Genomic DNA, 21,091 nt, shown 5'->3' on the forward strand with positions numbered 1-21,091 from the left:
CACTCCCAGGTTATATGGTAAAGCGAGGGGGTTGCCCCGCACCACGGGCATGTGTTCCTATTCTGTGTAGGATACATCTTGATAAGTATATGTAGGTTAAAGAATGTTCCCGTTTGCAGCCTCCGCCAACTAGCTGCTTCTTGTTGTGTTAGGCCCTTACGTGGCGGGGAGTATCTGATTCTCCTGCCTCTTTGATAGTTTAGGTATTCTGAAAATCCTATCTCCACTGTGCTGTCCCAGGGCGTATGGCCGCTCGGCTCGGTACGTGATATCTCGAGCCAAGCTGTCTGCCCTTTCGTTTCCTTCTATCCCCGTGTGTGCTCGAATCCAGATTAATTTGTGGGTTGCTGTTTTTCTGAGGTGTACTGCTTCGCGGAGGATAGCTAAGGCAGCCCTGCAGATTCTACCTTTCGTATAGTTTCTGCATCTCTCTTTTGAGTCCGTTAGGATGACCAATGATTCGTCTTTTCGATAGCCCTCAGCCGCTGCCAGCGCAACAGCGACCTCCTCCGCTTCCGCTATCCTGACGCTACGTGTAGTTGCGCAGGTGATTAGATTGCCTGCGTTATCAACTACCACCGAAGCTGTCTTGTAGTAGCTTTCGCGTCTATTCCATGGATACATGGTTGCATCCGTGAAGACTGTGTTTTCTAATTTGGCTAAGTACCTCTCCACATAATCTGCCCGCGCCTGTCTCCTGGCCGCGTGGAGATTTGGGTCCATGTTTTTCAGAATGGGATTGACCTGCAGGGTTTTACGGATCTCGTCGGGTATATCGGCGGATCGATCGAGATGCCCCTTTGGGTCGCGACCCAACCTTGTCAGGAGCGCTCTTCCTGTAGCCATGTTTCTGAGTCGTTGCAGCTGTGCTTCTGCCAGCCCCATAAAGGTGTTGCTGATTCCTAGCTGTAGCAGCTTCTCATTCGATGTGTTTCTTGGTAGGTGGAGTGCCGTCTTGTATGCCTTCCTTAGGATTGTCTCTGCCTGTTCCGTTTCGCTTTTCATCATGGGGTGGTATGGCATAGAAACGCACCGCCTCTTCCTTGCTTAACCCTAGCTTGAGCGGCAGTTCTAACGTTTTTGCCAAATCCATACTTTCTGCCGTCGACAGATCGGAAAGATTCGAGACAAAACAAAAAGAAACAAGGAAATGAATCCTTGCACAGGCTCGCCCCTTAACTTTGTCACGGATCCCTCCGCAGAACGTTCGGGCCGAAAGAATGGAGTAGGAGACATGTGCCGACACAGACGCACATTTAATACACCCTACATGACACAAACACTAGCACACAAAACTAACAAAATTTACACAAAAGACAGAATACCAATACCCAAAACCCGGGAACACTGCTACTGGCCTCTACTACTAGCATTCTACTATTAGCGGTCGGCGATGGTGCTCACGGTTCGGTGCTGATGCAGCGTTGCGTGGTTACAGTAGCCGGCGTCGAGGTGGCGTTCGAAGTGCTCAGGCTGGCGTCGCTGGCACCGTCGTTGGCGGCGTCGTACAAGCTCTCGGTTCAAGCGCCCGTGGAGGTGATGCTGGCGTGGGCACCACCTGAATGGGCGGCAACAGCGCTGGAGGCACCCCTGGCCGTAGCACGTGGTTGCGTCCTTCGTTGACTCCCCGGAATGGGCTCAGGCACGGCAGGAAGTCCACGGTGCGGCGCCGTAAAACTCTAGATCACCGGAGCAGTAGCCGGCGTTGCTCTCTTCCAGCCGAAGCGTCCCTCACCCGCCGGAACCTCCGCTTCTCTGTTCTTCCCCCGTGCCTCGCTCTCCCTCGCGCTTTTATGTTGTTGTTATCCTCATACTATGGCACATGCCGACATAGGGGGACTGGCCAAGAATTGGGGGCAGATGGCATTGGTCCACGTCATCCTTGTCATCGTCCTCTTCTCTCCTCCACAAATCATCTGTTCCCACCTCACCCAATACTTCATCTTCAAACATTTTTCGTTCAAACTTCTATATTAAATTGTTTATCAAGCCCAGTTTCAACATCTTACAAGAGCCCAATGGGATCGCCTTGAAGAAGTGAACCGAGAGGCTATGAGGACCATTACGTGCCTTCCACGCATCACACCGGTCATAGCTTTACAAGAGAATGCGCAGCACAATACCATTGATGTGCAGGTGCAGCAACGCCGTGAAGCGCGAAGCATTAAGGCCAGTCTATCGCACTCCACGCATGCACTGAAGACTTATGCAACGTCACACTCCATTCTTCAGCCGCCAACGTCAGTTCTTCCCCCATGGAAGTTTGCACAGCTCAGCGACAACAAGCCGGCAGATAATCGCTGGCCAACATAAGCTAATTCAGCATCGTTGCTTCACCAGAAATTTCAGGAACAGGATGCTTGCCTGCCTGAAGGATCCATTGTTGTCTACGTAGATGCAAGCATACAAGACTGCAAAGCAACAGCTATCTACTGGCCATGCAGACCTGACCTGAATGAAACCTCTTGGTTTCAGCTTATGGAACCCACTTCGTCCTTCTGTGCTGAGCTCGCTGCAGTTCAAGAAGCACTCTGCTCTGTGGCCGACATAACTATGCTCCCTGCGGCCCGCTTTGTCATCTGCATTGACGCGCTTCAAGTTGTCCGGTTGATGCGACGTGTTAGCCGCTGTCCAACGATATGTCAGGACATCCACCGGCTCGCGGCACGCATCCCGCAGCCAGTACGTATTGAGTGGTCCCACGGGATCTGCTGATCTATCAAAGCCAGGCAGATTTAGCGACCAGCTCTGCGAATCCAAACTCGTCACCGCCTCCGCTCCTTCATTTGGACAATTTTACCCTCCTTTCATCAAGAAAAGAACTCCGGCGCCACACACGTGCTCTCATCCCTACGTGTGCAGTAACCCTCCCCCACGGTATTACCCGTGCAGAGGAGGTTGCGCTTAGGAGGATCCGGGTCGGGGTTGCCCTTACACCCGCTGTCACTCAGAAGTGGCCTCAGTACCGAGATTTGTTTCCTCGGCCAGGGTGTCCGATATGTAAACACGAGGACATTGAAGCCGACATTCATCACTTACTGTGGGACTGCCCAGCTCTCAAGCCTACAAGGATCCAGCACCTGATGGTAGCGGGTCTTTCACCAAGCAACCCTGCTTCATACATTGCCTGGACGCAGGGACCGTACCATCGTTCTCTACTGGACTTCATCAAATCAGCTAGCCTTTTTCCATTCATTTAATCTCTACTACATAATTCATCACACCTTCACCCATCACTGATGCCCTGGGCAATAAATTTCATTAAAAAAAAAAACTCCCTATTATATGTGACAGAGACATGCAATATTTTTTTAACGTTTTTTTAAGAAATGTTATGTGAATGCGAGTGCTAGAGTTCACTTTGATTTCCACGAGTGTTGGCAATCTAAAAAAAAATAGAATAGAAAAATAGGGCCTGAAAAGGCCCCTCTCCAGTCTGGTTACGGCCAACTTGGCAATGTGCAATGAAATAGTGGGATTGCCTGCCATAAACAGACATAAATAACTGCTTTCTTCTTAATTATTAAACATGTTGGGCACGACTTTAAGGGTGTTAACATGTGCTAACTTTGGTTAATGCAAGAGGCCTGCGTACTGTGTGATGCCAGTGCATGTTAAAGAACCCCAGGTGGTCTAAATTAGCCGGAACCCTCCACTATGGCAGCCTTCATAGCCAGAGTCGCTTTGGGACCACTTCGATGGCTGCATTAAAGCTTCTGATCTGGTGCTGGCCAAGCACCGCCAGTGGATCTTCAACAGCAACGGCACAAAGTAGAAATTAAAATACTTCCTGCATGTTTGACAACTTGTGCTTTTCGGGTGCATTACGTGGCTCTTGTGCTGACCAAGTTCTAGTCTCCCTTCTCACGGGCTCCAGACTAGGGTGGTGTCTAGTAAACACTTCACTGTGTCCAAGTAGTGTGGTCATGCTCTATGTAATTATTTTTCTGAACCATCGTAACCATGCTACTGATCTCTCTGCTGTGTCTATGGCAGAACAATGTGAAAGAGAAAGAATACTGAGAAGACATTTGATCAGTCACAGTAAAAGGAGTTTATTAAGCAGACCACAACAATCCCTACGCACCGATTGGCCCCATAAGTGTGTAAAATTAGGTGATGCCAAATCAGCACCAGGACTACATTTTAACATACTGATGCCATATGACCCCACCATACAATGTAGCTACCACGGGTAGCAGCAGCAGTATTTGCGTCGCAATGCCCTTGAACCATGGAAATATGAAAGCAAACTGAAAATCATGAAAAACTGAATCCTTTGATTAAATACATGATTTTAGCCAGGCAAATGTTGTCCTACACAATCATGTAGTGCACAAGCATGGGACAAGCTAATCCAGCAGTTTCAATGATAAATGTGGCTCTTAACAAACATGCTGGCAAAACACCTGAAAAGGCCCTTCTCCAGTTTGGTTGCGGCCAACTTGGCAATGTGCAATGAAATCATGGGACCACCTGCTTCTCTGCCACTGAATCTTTAAATTCTCAGTGAATTCCCAAATATACCACAGGCTCTTCTAGTGCACATGCACTGAACGGAAAACTGCAGTGTCACTAACAGCTAAAGTCCACAAGTTTTCTTCGCTCAAGGCTGTACACAATAGCATACATGCACAAAACAGTGCATGTGTACATTACATACATCAGCTGGTACAGCCGAAGTTTCCACACACAACTTCAGCTTCCAAATCCCTCCCCACGTGCAATTCTGGAGAAAGAAAGTAAATGTGATTCTGTAGAACCTGCATTCCAGGTGCCAACACATAACTATGCAGAAATACAAGCCTGTCTTCAACTCCTTTAATTCTTTGAGTAAAACGGAACAGACACATAGAGGAAACAGCGCCATCAAAGCTGCCCGTACGCTACGCGTGCAATAAGTGCTCAGTCATCACACGTGCAAGAACACACATAGGCACTACACTTGCACATAAACTAGCGACCGCCAAAAAAACTCTGCAGTGAACTTTGTTGGCAGATGGGGGCACAAGTCCTCCTTTTAAGTGTGTTGCCTCTTGAGCTTAAAACAGAAGTAAATGTAGCTCAACTGCCTAAAACCTGCCAGCAAAATTCACTGCAGCAATTAAGGCATTAAAGACCGACTGTCAAGCCATGGCTAGTAGCCTTTGTGAGTGACAGCCACAGCAAACAGTCTGTTGCATGTTATATACAGCACCTTAACAATGTATACAAGACAGTGATTAGTGTGGACAAGTCACTCTGCGACTTCATATTCGCAAGCAGTCAAAGAAAGCTCCACTGAAAGTAGCAAAAGCTCTAAATGCATCTTTTTATGTTGTTGTCTATGGCACCAAAAGAGAAAAATGAAAAATTTGGTGCTGTACTGGGGCTGGAATCTAATTATACACTCATATGCTTGTACTGTCAGTAGCAAAATTGGTGCATAATATAACTCGATGTTGCAAGGTGTAGCACTCAAGCAACACTTTTTGGCGTCTCCGCCAAGCAGGAGTGTCGCACTTCGAAACAAGTGACGCTCTTCTAGACAAAAATTGTCACCTCCTCGCCTGTCTAGACAGCAGGAGCTGCCATGAAGTACAAACCACTTTTGCTCACAACAGCACATGTCTCTGCCAGTGGTGACTTGTACAACATTGCACATGTAGCCATTCTTAACAGGCATTGAACTGTCCCTTGCAGGGAGTTGCTGCTCTGCACACCTCAACCCCACCTATGACAGCATACCACTTTGGAGCCATTAAGTTTTTAGGTCTGACCGAAAATTCTGAAAAATCCAATGGCAGAGGCATGAGACATCCTGCTTCTTCGCCTACAGAATGTGCACCAATAATTACAGTCTTAAGACCACACAGCATCATGTCCTCTTAATTTGTCTTCTGCAATTGTTGCAAGTCAGAGCACGTGCCACCACGATGCAGCTGCAGGGGGCATTGTTTGGCAACGCTAGGTGTGAAATTAGCCAACATGTATCACCTCTCCTAAAACATTGCAGGGTTACAAAACAGTGAAGGTTATGGCACACCATAATTTTGCAGCTTGGAGCATCGGTAGTGACAGTGGCAACATGCACTGGCATTACACAACGATTACACAAAACAAAAAGCCATTCAGTTCAACCTTGTGAACAGCCAATGTACTGGTCCTGAACACCAGAAAAAAAAAGATCAAAGCTGCTCAGTACCTGTTTGACAAACAGGCACATTACTAATGCCACATCCACCACTGGCCATTTTTGGTGGCACCCTCCTTGGCCAACCTGTACATGAGAAAGCCTGCTGTATTTGTAGAAACAAAATAACAAGCCATCGAGCAATCCTTATGAGGCTGCACAACAAGCTTGGTGCTTGCCTGGATCTCCAGTTTCGAAAACTGCTTCAAACGGCTCCTGTAGAACCATCTCAAGTAAGACTATAACATTCCCAGAATGCTGAAAGTTGGAGAGACCTACACAATATTCCATGCCATTGCCATCTACTGAACAAATCGCAGAGTAAGCAAGAGAGGTGGTGGCAGCAGCATTTTTGTTGCCTGTGACAACTCATTAGAATGCATAGTCTTAGGCCTCTTGCCTGTTTTGGAAGGACGGAGAAGCCTTGGAATGTTCTTCCCAGAGTTAAGAGCATGCCTTTTCAGAAACATTAACCCTCTTCTTTAAGTATTTTTGTATACTGCTGAAGGAATCAATCTGCGCCAGGTCTTGCCCTACACCAGACCACCTGTACTGTCTCACTCAGCACACTCCAACTATGCTTCCCTAAAAAAAAAGGCCAATCTGTAATTAAGTTTGTAGCTTTCTGCCTGCTCATCACAAAAAAACAACCTGAGAACAAGCTGCTGCTAGCAGCTTTGCAAAAAATACAAAAATAAAATTAAAATGCCATCGCCCTTCGTTTCCGATAATTTAAGCAAAAAATTCACAATTTCAGCTATTAGCTGTGGGTGAGAGCTACCACTTCCATCCGACAAAAAATGCACTACTTATGCTATCGATTTCTGTGACTGTCTGCCATAAACAACAATCTCAAAGATAATGTTCCTGACAACTTGCTCAGAGCAGAGAAAGAGAAAAAAGGAGAGCTGAAGGAAAAAGTTCTCAGACGTTGAAATCAAAGCTGCTGCATACCTGGAAGGCACTGTCACTCTGCTTCCAAATTAAGTGAATGTGGCAAAATAAGCTCTGAATAGTAAAATCTTGCTGCAGGTCTCTCAACTCTGCCTGCAATATCGGGCCTCATAAGTACCAATCTTGGTTGCAGAGGTCATTAGGACAAGACAGGATAAAGGAAAAAGAATCATAATGTAGATGCAGTTAACTACAAACCCACAACCCAGTCAAATGTCAGGCTTTTTACCAGATGGCTAATTGCTATGGAGGTAATCACTCTCGTCTGCTATAATAGGTTCCACTCTATATATACATTTTATTCAAAAATGTAAATGTAAGTGACACGTGACTGCACCCTTCACACTGCGCATGCAACTGCCAGCACTCTGGCAGGACACATAATAATAGCAGGCAATAAAACGTGCTTAACCACCTGGTCAAAGTGCTTCCACAAAATGTGGCCAGATGCCAGTGCATGCACATTCTATTCCAGAGCACCATGTTTGCCTTCTGTTGTTACAGAGCAATGCCATGTTCATTACAGAGCCACTGAATATAGTTTTAACATCAGTAATTAGGCATTACTTAAGCTACTTTTTTATCACCAGATAATTTGGCACACTGAATTACAGCAGATGCAGCATGAAACAAACAGAAAACAACTTACTGGTCACATTTTTTTAACAGCCTGCAAAACATTTAAACCTATTTTTCTGACTGACCTTTTTAACAACTGCTTGACTATTCAATGAAGCAAATTCTGTTCAGTCTGTATTCCATCCAACATGTACCAGCAAGAAAATGAGCGCATTTACAACGCCAGAAACGAAAACAGGCTCGAGTGTGCTATGCCTCAAGTACACCGAATTTGCAGTCAGATGCATGCACAAAGAAACAGAGCAAAGCCCTGGTACAAACTTCTCGCTTAAGCACTTCAGCTACTGCAGATGTCATTGGAGCTCCAGACTATGGTGTGGCCTGGCGATGCACTGTCTGTATTGATTCCTAAATGAACTTTCAAACAGTAAAACAAGCTCGACTGATATTGCAACAGCTTCTGCAATTTCAAATGCCAGCAAGCAGTATGCACATTCAGCACCATTACTTGAGCTTGTCAATGCATTTCTTTTTGGAAAAACTGAACAGAGCAAGCTGCAGTGAAAGGGAATAGACATCACTGTGGCAAGCGGTCTAAGCCCCTTTACTGCACTGCGATACATCTTTGGCAAGTGAAGAACACCACAGAAACATTTGCCAAGACTAGGAGCTTGTACAGCACCAGTCACAAGCTTAGAAGCTAGTGTATTTGCCACCAGACTTAATGCCTGACCAGGTCACTTCCTGGCAGCTGTAGACTAACTAACAATGCCACACAGAGGTATATAAAATGCATGGCTAACATTGAGTCATATTAAAACCTTACAAAACTGCATTTACAACAAGCAACTGAAGCATAGCGACACTGAAACATAGCTAGACACCAGAAATGAGGGCCACAGAGACGACAATGCACTGTCCTACTGGAGTCATACTTTTGTGCTGCTCCCTTCGTTTCATGTGAGAGTTAACAAAGCCCAACTTTACACAATGTTAATTTTTTCACAAAAGTATCTTTTGCCACCACAGTTTATGCTAACGAAAACAAAAGTTGGAGTGTCATCATAACAAACGTGAACAAGCAGACACTGACCATAAAATAAATAAAACCAAAAACATTACTTTCTTGTGAACAAGGCACCTGTAGAGGAGGTGAAACATTGTTTTTTGGTTTATTTTGTGGTTGGCATTTAAAGGTTATTCTAATGTAGAAAAAAAAAGACTCAAGTGAAACATCCACCTCTTCCAGTCATGCAAACAGCCTCAAGTGGTTTTCATCAGACATCCTCACAAGCTAAACAGAGCCCTCAGATGGCTAGCCTACACAGGTGCAAGAAAACGCCAGAAAACCTATTGCAGACCAGGAGCACATGTGACTAGTGCTATACATCCCCTGCCTTGCCATTCCGCTCAGTTCAATATCTCCTCACCAGAGTATAGGTCAATAATGGTGGTGTGGGTATGCAACAGGTGTCCCCATGTTGCTACAGGAAAAATGATTAGACACCATACAACACAGATTTGAAAAAGCTGCAGCACAGCAGAACTTTTTCCATGGTTACATGAAGCCATGAAAAGGTACCAAGACAAAAGGAGAGAAAAAAAAAAACGCCCGCATTCACTGCCAGTTCAGCAACTAGAGGCCGCTTGTCTGAAGAAAGCAGAGCACTGCACTGGACAGTGTGCCTCGGCAGAAACCAACCAATGACCAGCCCAGCACAGCTGAAGCTGCGTTTCAGACAACACTCCAGTAGCATTTGGGACAGCAGTGCTGCTTGATGCAGGCCCCAAGCAAAAAATGAGGCCCTGGTGCCAAGACTTCATGGATACATGCTGCCTTTTTGCTTCTTGAAAAGCCACACTGAGCATTCAAATTCCAAGCATCTGCACCATTTCTGTTGACACTGCACTCAGATGGGCATACTCAAGGGTTGTTGAAAGCTGGCACACTGGAGGCCATGCCAAAGTCCACAGTAAGATGCAGCTCGCTTGTACAGAAAGAAGAGCGATGCTACTTGTCAAATTGGCAGCGAGGTTGGCGGCCATGGCCAGTGTCTACCAGAAGGTGTATCCACCCCCAGCACCAGTGGTCCAGAAGTTGCTCTTCTTCTGGCCCAGAACAACAGGGTTGCCCTGCATGGCAGCCAGCTGGGCAGCATTTGGAGGAACTCCAGGAGGCGGGGGCTGCAGGAAACGAAAAATGACAAGCTCATGAAGGAAGAAAAAAACTTGAAAAATTGACCAGAGTCATGACCCAACAGTGTAGAACACAGTGTGGCTGTTCATCAAGCATAGGGAGGTCACCATCTTTAAAAAAAAAAAAGATGGTGATAGCCACCCTACATACTGCTGTGCTCAGCACGCCCTGCGTATACTTCATGTTGCTGTCAAATCTACAGACACGTACATACCAGCAACCTGCAGAAGCACACGTACCTTTGGCAGCCCTATAATGCCAGCATGAGTAGTTTTCAGAGATTTCAAATTTTATGACAACTAAAAAAACAATAAGTAAAAAGAGATGGATTTTGGCAAGTTGAGCTAACACCAACACGAATACTGTGAATGTCGTAGTCTTCGAGCGGCACTGATTTTCACATTTTTTATGAATCACACAAAGCTCGCGAAAAAACATCCCATGAAGAATTTCGGCAAAACAGGGACATATATTTCAGCAAAGAAACATCTCTGAGATCACACTGAAAATGAACTTGATATTTCGCACAAAAAAGAAAAAAGATCCGATATCAGCACATCGTTCAAGCCTGCAACTAAAAGTAGAATGTGCAGAGGCAACTCTGCCGACAAGTGGAAAGAAACTGTTTAAAGTGACACTGAAGATAACTCCATCCAATTACTGTTGTCAGTAAAAATTGAATCCCACCCATGCTGTGGTGCTCTCTGTTTCATGCTCCTTCAGCTCACATGAGAGGGGAAAAATCACATGGCATGTACTCCACAGAGTGACATGTGCCGGGGGAGTTGTTTTGTACTCACCAAAGACGCACAATTTTCGAAAGCACGAGGCTTTTGGCACGAGATGGCCGAAATTTGGCGAGCCAGCACCGAGGGTAATTATGTTTTCACACCACCGTGGTGGCTAAGTGTGATATGGTGCTCGGCTCCTGACCCAAAACACTCAGGTTCAATCCAGGCCACAAAGGTCGCATTTGGATGGAGGAAAAATGCTAGATACCCGTGTGCTGTGCAATGTCAGTACATGATAGAAAACCCCAGGTGGTTGACATTATCCGGAGCCCATTACTACAGTATCCCTCATAGCCTGAGTCAGTTCAGGACGTTAAACCTCATAAACCATAACGTTGTCATAATTCCAAATACTGATATGGCTTAAAAGTAAAAAATGCAGACGTGACCATAACCAAAAACAAAAAACAAGTGTTTTGGCTACCGTCCCAGTCAAAAAAAAACCATTGGGTCCAATTGAAGTTTCCAATTGGGACCCATTGGACCCAAATGGTCAGCCAATTGGACCCATTGGGAGCCAACTGGTCAGCCAGCTGGACTGATGAATCAAACTGGACAGCCCAATTGGTTTCTCTAGTTCCGATTGGACCATCCACTTGATTTTGTACTTCCAGTTGGGTCCAATTGAACTTTCCAGTTCAACTTATATTCCAACTGGTCAGCTCAATTGTTTTTCCTTATTCCAACTGGACTACCCAATTGGTTCCCTGCTCCCAAATGGACTGGCCCAACAGATGTCACGTTGTGATGACGGCAGTCCAGCGGTCAGAAAGATAGCGAGAACAGCTTCCGAACGAAACTCTTTCGGCTGACTTGCGCCCACAATGAACTGAATGACTTGGCAGCGACGAAAGCAACAAGTATGCTCAGCGGTCACCAAACAGAGTGCCCACTGTTCTCGGCCGTGCCCAATTTAAAGCTGATAGCGAACTTCTGAGATACGGCGTGCAAAGTTACCATAACAGTCTGGAACAACGCAGAAAAGGTTCCGGCTTGGTGCGATCAACTGAGATAAATTTGTGTTCCAGCAGCTTTCAAGAAAGAACAAACATACAGTACAAAGAATATTGAGTTTACATTGTGAATGAACTCGGCACTGGCGAGACATAAGCATTTTCACCTGTTCTTACAAATATACAAACAGTCAATATTTCAGAAACTGGCAGCTCCGTAATAGCCTCACTCCATAGATCGTCATATTGCAGTTCAAGTTGATTCAGTCAGCCGGTGAGCGATGTTATCCACATTTTCACATAATGCAGAGTACTGCACAAAACAGTCAAATATTAACAATTTATAAATAAAATTGCAATACTTAATTTTAGAAATGTATTAAAAAATTTTGTTGCTGTTAATCACTTTAAAAAGTTTTACTCTCGGAAAATAAAATGATTCCTCAGTTTCGTATCACCACAACTGTGTTTGTGTCATGGCGCGCGCAGTCAGCGTGGTCGGCGTGGCGTGGTTCTTGCGCTGCAGTACAGTGCTCTAGGTGTGGTAATAGGATACCTGTGTGCGCGATGTCTGATTTTGCGTATGTCAGGTATAAAGACAATATAAGCTGTGCGGTGGTGCCCGTCACGGATGTGAAGGACTTTGCATCTGAAAATGCCCCAAGACTGATTTGCGAATCTATCATCAAGTGAAGTGGACAGATGCCGAAGGAGAAGCAGACTTTTATCCGGCCCGCATTCTCATGCTTGGAGGTAATTACCTGCACTTTTCACTGTTAACTTTGTGTGATATGTGTGTGCCTGGTGCAAATGTTAAGTGTTAATTGTGAAGTTGTTATAGAGCCTACGTCCGCGATCTATGCTTGGAAGCAGAGCACGTGGTCACATCTTTGTGTGCAAAACAATGAACGAACGTAGTTTGATAATGGGAATAGATAAAATGATTGAACCTTTTTTCTGTGCGTGGAGGATGGCTGCAGCTTACGCACTTTTTCAGTGTTGATGATCTGGATAATACAAATCTTCAGAAGAATACATTTATAAAAGTGCTGTATTTGCAGCGCAGGACATGACTCCTGGAATGCAGTATATTGCATTTTGCTATTAATTTGATCGCACTGCGTAATTATGAAATAAAACATAGCAAGCTCCTGTGAAGCTTTATGAATCGCCAACAACTAAACAAAAACCAGCATTCCCAAGTTGTAGTTTTCATGACGCACAAATTATTGTTTCTGTTGTGACTGCTTGTATCAAAACTCACGCAGTTACTGCATTGAATGCTCATCCATAACTTCATTCCACAAAGGGCATCTTAGTGTACAGCTTAATGGATTTCGTTTGTTTGTTCACACATTAAATCTTATTCTTTGTTATTTGCTTTTCGGTCTGTAGATTATCTGCAGTAATGCAATCTGTGTCGTGCTTCTATTTGATTGCAGGGAGCTCGCAAAAGAAATGGAGCCTTCCAGCTAGGAGCTGCAAGAAGATTTATTTCAGGACTATTTATTTATTCATTCTTATACCTACATGCCCATGGGGCATTATTGTAGGGAAAGTATTTTCATGCAAATACCTATAATAAACTGCTACAGTTAACAGACTGCTTGCCTCCTGACTGCTTAATAGCCATCTGGTACCCAACAATCAGAGCAGCCCAGTGCGTATCGGCCATAGAGTGGACCAGTTGGTGTCTACCAATTGGAACAGTCCAATTGGTTTCACCCAAGTGGAATAGTCCAATTGGTTTCGGCCAACTGGAATATTCCAGTTGGTTTCGGCCAATTGGAATAGTCCAATTGGTATTTTCCAATGGTCTCGAAAACACATTTGGAAATTTCCAATTGGTATAATTTCCAATTGGAATCCAATGGTTTTTTTTTTTGACTGGGGTATGGAGGCCTTGTTACCAGTGAAATGATACAAGCAGTGATTAGAGCTTAAATAAACTTGAAAAGAGGGTGCAGGGAATGTGTGTATGCAGGGTGTTACGGTTGGAGAACGCCAACATGCCAAGAATATTCAAGCGACTGGGAGTCATCAATCGACAGATGCTTCAAAGGGCCATCGACGTGGCTGCGGCGCCACGAATGCAAGTGGCGGTGTCAACGACGGACCCCCCCCCCCCTTGTTGTATACGGGGTGAAATGGTTATCGGCTGCCTGGGAACATTTCTCGGGAGCATGGCTCTCCTTACTTCACGATGCCGGACCCACCCAGGACATAACGATGTCGTTTTCCCCTAAGTGTCGGCAGGGGCGGTGGGCGGCGCAGGGCTGCAAGTGAGCAGTGGCAGACGCGGCTGTGTTTGACTAAGCCAACGATGCCGGAATGCTCGTGCTTCAGAAACGACCTCGTCTCACCCTAAGTGTCTTCCCTTACGTGGAACCATCTGCACAAGTGCAGCAGCGGCCTTTCGTTCCCACCGAGCGCTGTGCAGTGCAGGCGACTGACCTTCGACGCTGTTTGGGCCCCCATTCGGGCTTTTCATCACTGCTGCAGGGACTGCACGGACCATAACTTGCCAGAAGTGGCGAGAGCGTGTTGTTGGGGACGTCCTGGAAGGCGGATCCTAAAGACTGGACACATGATCGACATCACAGTGATTGGACGCATTTTTAATGAACTAAATTCCCCAACTAGGGACCTGGGGACCCTATTTAAGCAGCAATCTGGCATGTGATCAACCAGCTCCGGCTTCACTCTTTTGAGCTCTGTAAAAATGCAAATAAACCCTTTCAGTCTCTTCTCCACTATGAAAGCCCATCATGTCTCTTCGTCACTCCATAGCAGCAGACTCCTGATCCGGAACCCATGGACCTCGGCCTGGTGAGAGATGGCCTCGGCGTACCAGGGGGCCGAATCTAACAACTGGTGGCAGCGTTGGAATCGAAGCGCAATCCCCCAACACTGGTGGCCTGCTATGGGATCGAAGCGCCATCTCTAACAACTGGTTGGCAGCGGCTGGATCAACCATGCGGCGTGGTGTTGCTTCAGCGGGTGAGAGCTAGAGCTTCGCTTGAGATTTGCCAGGCTTCAAATGTTTGGGTTAATACATTGAACTGCTGGGAATCGAAGGAAGTTGGTCAGTGAGACGAGTGTGTATAGCTCACGTCAACAGTTGTTCAGCAAAGTCAAGGCTCAGAGCAGCAAACATGGATCTAATGAAGTTGCTAAGGAAAGATTTGCTGTCATTGTGTGAAGAGTTGGGTGTAGAGGTAGGGGTTAAGATGCAAAAGACGGACATTTGCAGGTTGCTCTTGGAAACTGCTGATGAAGGAACAGTTCGCGATAAGTGGGAACTCCTCGAAGCGCAGAGATATAAAAAGGAAGATGAGCGAAAAAAAATAGAGGAATGACGGCGAGCGGCAGAGCAAGAGGAGCGGGAGCTCAGATGGTTGCAGCTCGCGTATGAACAAAAGAAACTGGAATATGAGAGCTCGAGAGGTGCGACTCCAGAGAGAGCGAGTCAGGCCGAATCGTTTCAGTTGGACAGACGTGATGCCGCAAAACAGGATTGTGAAACAGCACACAACTGTCATGAAGGTAGCGAAGCTGTAAGTGTGTTGAAATGCAGTATCGAAAGCCACGCTGACACAGAGGACGAAAGCGCAATTGTAGATGAGCAGGGCGTTTCAGCGTGAAGCGCTCAGGGGAATAAGCAGGCAGTGGAGGAATACCTTCAGGGGAGCGAACTGCCCAACTCGGGGGCAGTGGAAGGTCCGTCTGTCAGCAGTGTGGAGCTGACACTGAGCTGCGAAGGCAAAGCGGCCAGTTTGCAATTGGATGAAGGCCTCCGAGGTGCCTCTGAAAAACTAGATGAAGCTAGTTGCGATCAGGAGACGCAAATGGAAGTGTCTAGGGGGAAAAAAAGGAGGAGGGCAAAGACCAAGAAAAAAACGGTTGAAATGTCAAGCCCTAAATTCAGCTGCGCACACGGGTGCTAATGTTAGCAGAGGGAAATGCGGCAGCAGAGAAAGAAAAACCTTCCCGCGTTGGGCCTCGCAAACTTGCGGCTGCAATTGCTGGTCAGGCGGGACACGCAGGTGGTTCTAAAGGTGACCGCAGTAACAGAAAGAGAAAACCGCACCTTAAAAGCAGAACAGGACAGAGGTTTTTCAAAGGGCATCAGCTTACGGGAGGACCTAGACCACCTCGACCTGACAGAAAGGCGGTAAGGAAGAAAGGAAATCTACCCGAAAGATCAGAAGGCGCTAGATTGCGGGATACCCGGCGTATGCGAGGCGCTAGATTGCGGGATACCCGGCGTATGCGAGCGCAGGGGTCGAGCAACAGAGACCACGCATGCAGGCGTGTTCAGCACGGGCACTTGAGAAGAAGGATGCGTCCTTCACTTTCCACGCTGTATTTGAAGAAGCGTGCAGGGCGAAAGGGTAGCTGAGCTTGCTTCCGGCGAGAACAAAGAGCAGCTTCTTGCGCTGGTCGCGGTCCGTCGCCCGGAGTCGGTTATCGGCACTGCATGGGCTACCAGGGCCTTTTGAGCGCGTCGAGGGGCTGTGGAGATGACAGTAGCAATCAGGGATGGCTTTTTTTCAGTTGCTCTTTGTCACGAGTTGACAGCAATACAATCAGTCGGAGCACGACCCCGTGGCTGAAAGACTAATCGTTTCGACGCGGGGGTGGGGAGTCATGTTTCACCCCGCGTAGCCATTCGAAGTAGCTGTTTTTTTATTCCTGTTTTTTTTTTGTGTGCCTGTAAAATCAGGGAAGGAAATGCTACTTTGTTTGAGGTTAAAGATTTGGATTTGATCAAGTGTTACTGTTTTCCTAGCCCTTAAATAAAGGTCATTGTGCCATTGAGTTAGAAAGGGCGTGTCAATTTGGGATGCTATCGAGTGATAAAAGCACTCACAGGAGTGCCGCAAAGACACTTCCCGAGTGGACGATGTGCTATTTACTTATGTAGAACCGTTCCGAGCAAGCACATTTTTTTTTGTGTGTTTGAAAAGTTGGCAGAGGTTTGCTTTTATATTTTTAGTAGATTCAGACATGCAGGACTTGGTCAAGATACTAAGTGCTTGTCGGTACATTGACGGCAGTGTTGCTAATGTCAGGCGAAGGCAAAGAAAGCACAGATATTAGTGCCCACTTCAGTACTTGTGTGTAGCGGCGCTTGGTTAGCTAGCCGATTTTGGTATTCAAAGATTAAGCGAACAAAGTGAGGCTGCAGAATTCTGCGGAGAACAGTTGTAGCAGCTTTCTGTACAGGTGATGGTGACGAGGTGCATAATTGACTAACTGAGTTTAAGAGAAGTCTCTCGCCAGTACGGGAATGAGTATGGACTGCAATGCGCAGTCGCATCTTTGTGAGCTCAACTCGAACAGTTGATTATTAGACTCGAGCGTCAAGCTTCTCTGAAAAGAGCCAGGGATTAATTTGAGCATGGGCCAAATTTTAAGCAGACTACCGGTATTCTGGTGGTATAGGAGAATCAGAGCTTTGGTTGATAAGGAATAGAATCTAATCAAAAATTTGTAGGCTTTGACACACCACCGCTTATTGCACAACTGGCAGTCTGTCTTGGGCGACCTTAGATGAGATGTGGACGCTCACTTTGACCCTAAATTCGGGCAAAATGGAGGTGCCAGTTTGTTTGTTTATTCTTGTTTTGCTTCCAAATTTGCTACCCCTATTCAAGTCGTGTACGGCGAATCGGGCTTTCGCAGCGAATTTGCCAGACATGGAAGCTGGTCTTAGTAGCCGAGACTATTGCTGTCAGCTACAAAATTTTGTGCTTACATTTATGCTGACAATGCAGTCGTATTGCATAACAGCCTGGTGGCTCTCGGGTGAATTGCGGGCACTGACTGGAGAGTGGCGCAGTGTTGAGTGGTTGGTTTCGGCTAATGCCTCCATTGTGCAAGGTTTAGGACTCTGTTCTGTGCTCGTAGAGAAAATCAAGAAGGGCCTCCCATGCTACAACTCAAGTCCACCTCTCTTCGGCCAGTGATTGTGACCACTGGCCGATCAAGATTCTCCTGGCCACGGAGGAACTGTTACAGTTGGAGAATGCCAATATACCAAGAATATTCAAGCGACTGAGAGTCATCAATCGACAGATGCTTCAAAGGGCCGTTGACATGACTGCGGCGCCACGAATGCAGGTGGCGGCGTCAACAAGGGACCCCCGCCCCATTGTTGTATACGGGGTGAAATGGTTATCGGCTGCCTGGGAACATTTCTCGGGAGCATGGCTCTCCTTAGTTCACGACGGCCGACCCACCCGGGACATAACGACGCCGTTTTTCCCTAAGTGTCAGCGGGGGCGGCGCGGGGCTGCAAGTGAGCCGTGGCAGACGCGGCTGTGTTTGACTAAGCCAGCGATGCCGGGACGCTCGTGCTTCGGAAACGACCTCGTCTCACCATAAGCGTCTTCCCTTACGTGGAACCATCTGCACAAGTGCAGCGGCGGCCTTTCGTTCCCACGAAGCGCTGTGCAGTGCAGGTGACTGACCTTCGAAGCTGTTTGGGCCCCCATTCGGGCTTTTCATCACTGCTGCAGGGACAGCACGGACCATAACTTGCCAGAAGTGGCGAGAGTGCATTGTTAGGGGTGTCCTCGAAGGCGGATCCTATAGACTGGACACGTGACCGACATCACAGTGACTGGATGCATTTTTAATGAACTAAATTCCCCAACTAGGGACCTGGGGACCCTATTTAAGCAGCAAATAGGGCATGTGATCAACAGGCTCCTGCTTCACTCTTTTGAGCTGTGTAAAAACGTAAATAAACCCTTTCAGTCTCTCCTCCCCCTCGAAGCCCATCTCGTCTCTTCGTCACTCCGTAGCAGCAGACTCCCGATCCGGAACCCGTGGACCTCAACCTGGCGAGAGATGGCCCCGGCGAACCAGGGGGCCGCATCAAACAACTGGTGGCAGCGGTGGGATAGAAGCCCCATCTATAGTGTTGGGATCGAAGCGTAATCCCCCAACATTGATGACCTGCTATGGGATCGAAGTGCCACCTCTAACAAGGAGTAGATTTCCAGGGTTGCGACTGAGGGTGGGACTAATCGTTTGTATGATTAACGATTCTACAGGAAAGCAAGGAAATAACTTCTTTTCGGTTGCTAGCACGTGTGCCCTGAAAACTTGTGGTCTGCTAATATGGAGTGTTAGACGGTAGCACTACGGGTTACTTTTTTTTTGTTTCTAACAGTGTTCCTATGTTGTGTTGGGTTTCATGGCACATAGGCACTTCAAAGCCATAATGTGCCAAAATAAAAGTTTAATATGTCTGCTTGGTGGGAGGAAGTTAGAAGGTTTTATAAAATATTATAACTGATTTATAAGATTTCTTTCTTTTAAAAACGAAACAACAGAGAAAATATCAACAAGTTAACTTTGTCGTAAGAGTAAGCTAGGAAAGAATAGGATGGGTTCCATCATAAAATTGTGGGAAATGCTTTTTGCTTAGTTTGTAGAGTTTCATGGATGAAAGCAATATGTGGTTTGTAGTGACCACCTCTCCACATTTACAGTAAATTAGAGTTCCCCCTGGCACAAAAATTAGGATCAGTTGTACCACAAGGCTAAGGAAGGCTATTAATCTGGCTTTTAACAGTCAGACTTAATTAATTCCTGCACATTGCATTCATGTGTAATAAGGCTTTCTTCAAGAATAAGGTAAACTAGAAACTTATTCTCTGACAGACTAAGAAAAGTCGCGCAATGGCTTTGGCATCTCATCGTCGGAAAGTTTTGGCGTCACACGAAATGAGGCTCGCATCCCCTGGCTCTCCTCAGTTCTGTCTTAGCTTAGCCATCTGCTCAATTTTTCTTAGCTCTACCTTATCTTATGCCATGTGACGGTTTGGGCATCATGCCAGCTGTTTCTTCAGACTACACTGAAGCTCAGCTCAAGGGGAACTCCGTAAAGTGGCTCTCGCCGTAAAATGCAAGGAGTTTTACTTAGCTAATTCACTCACCGGAATAGCAGGCTTGTTATGTGTAAAGCGAGCTCCTGCGTCAAAGACATCTGGCACATGGTACATCGTCTGCTGAGGCAGCCCTGGCTGTTGTGGATACGAGGCCATGGGGTATGGCCCAGGAGCTGGCGTAGGGTACGGCTGGCCGGGCGTGGGATACAGCCGAGATGGGTGGCCCATGGGCTGAGCAGTCTGGCAAGGTTTCGGTGGGTTAGGCGAGTAAGGCGGAGGAGGGTCGTAGGGTGTGCCACCTGGCACGCTGCTGGGCATGACTCCTGGCATGGCACCTGGTACAGGAGCCTGGGTGAATGCAGACAATAGAGAAAGAGCAAACTGGTAAAAACACCTTGAAGTAGGCATCATTGCTAGCACTAAATCTGCATGAAAAAAATCTCATACTGAGATCTCACAAACTTGCACCGTACACTCTAATCTTAAAGGACTACAGACACCAAATTTTTGCTTAAGTGTTTTCTTCTTTCAAACGATGCGCTAAACATTATCATACATGGAGCACAGGGTGGTATTCGTTTACAACCACTAAATAATTTATAATTGAATTTCTTGACACTGTTTCGGTTTCAACTGCTGAACGACGGCTGTGATGTGTAGTTGATATTTAGGTCACGTGAGGAATGAAGTCTTCTGTATAATCGCTGATAGAGCGTAGTTTGTCATTCCAGGTTTTGAAAGAGGCTGGCTTAAGTGTTGTAGAGAATTAAACTGTTTCAATGGTTATATTACAATTTTTCTAGTAAATCATGTGACCTAAACACCAACAGCACGTCACAGCCATCATTTGGTTGATGAAACTGAAACCGAAACAGCATAAGAGAAGAAATTCAATAATACATTATTTAGCAGTCGTAGGCGAATACCAGGTGGTAATCGATAATTTCTAATGTCTAATGCATCATTTGAAAGAAGAAAACACGCAATAAAATTAGGTGTCTATAGTCCTTTAAAGGGACCATGAAATGGTATATATTGAAGTGCATGAGCGATTGGTATTCCATCACTCATCACTGCATCGAAAATTTTAAGCTAGCTTTACTAATACCAAAGACAGGAGATTATAAATGATACTTCTAAAGCATCCACTAAGAAAGCTGCCGTCAGCACTTTTTTGTGCAGAAGCAAATCTGAATAATGAGATGGACAATAAGAATGACACACCAGTGACACTAATAGCAGATCACCGAGCTTTCTGTGCAGTCTTCAAAAGATGGGTTTGACAATTCACGCAGCATTGCACATAAGGTTAGCTCATACCTCTTTTACTAACAAAATGTCTGCATGACAAATGTGGGTGCACATTAACACTGTGCTTACCACACGAACTGGCCATACTGCCTAAACAGTGGCACTTTCCACTGCTACAGTGGTTGACACATATTTAACATTCAGCACATGCAGCCCAGCAGCTGCTAATCAACTACATTTTTTTTCTTTACACAAACAATGCTACTGTAGCCACCAAAGTATGTAGATTA

The 21,091-nt window shown here is 46.2% G+C and overlaps 1 protein-coding gene across 2 annotated transcripts in view; it reads right to left on the reverse strand.

The window, feature by feature from the left end:
* Nucleotides 1-4,030: 4,030 nt before the first annotated feature.
* The window catches only part of LOC144116263 (DAZ-associated protein 2-like), a 48,131-nt gene continuing 31,070 nt past the window's right edge, over nucleotides 4,031-21,091 (reverse strand). For both annotated transcript variants that reach the window (XM_077650981.1, XM_077650982.1), the window contains 2 exons: nucleotides 19,599-19,898; nucleotides 4,031-9,889 (listed from right to left, as the gene is read on the reverse strand). In XM_077650981.1, the coding sequence (XP_077507107.1) occupies nucleotides 9,761-9,889; nucleotides 19,599-19,898 (429 nt within the window). In that variant the 3' untranslated portion in view covers nucleotides 4,031-9,760. The remainder of the gene's footprint in view (nucleotides 9,890-19,598; nucleotides 19,899-21,091) is intronic.

The sequence above is a fragment of the Amblyomma americanum genome, chromosome 1, assembly GCF_052857255.1.
Source record: "Amblyomma americanum isolate KBUSLIRL-KWMA chromosome 1, ASM5285725v1, whole genome shotgun sequence".
NCBI classification, from domain to species: domain Eukaryota; kingdom Metazoa; phylum Arthropoda; class Arachnida; order Ixodida; family Ixodidae; genus Amblyomma; species Amblyomma americanum.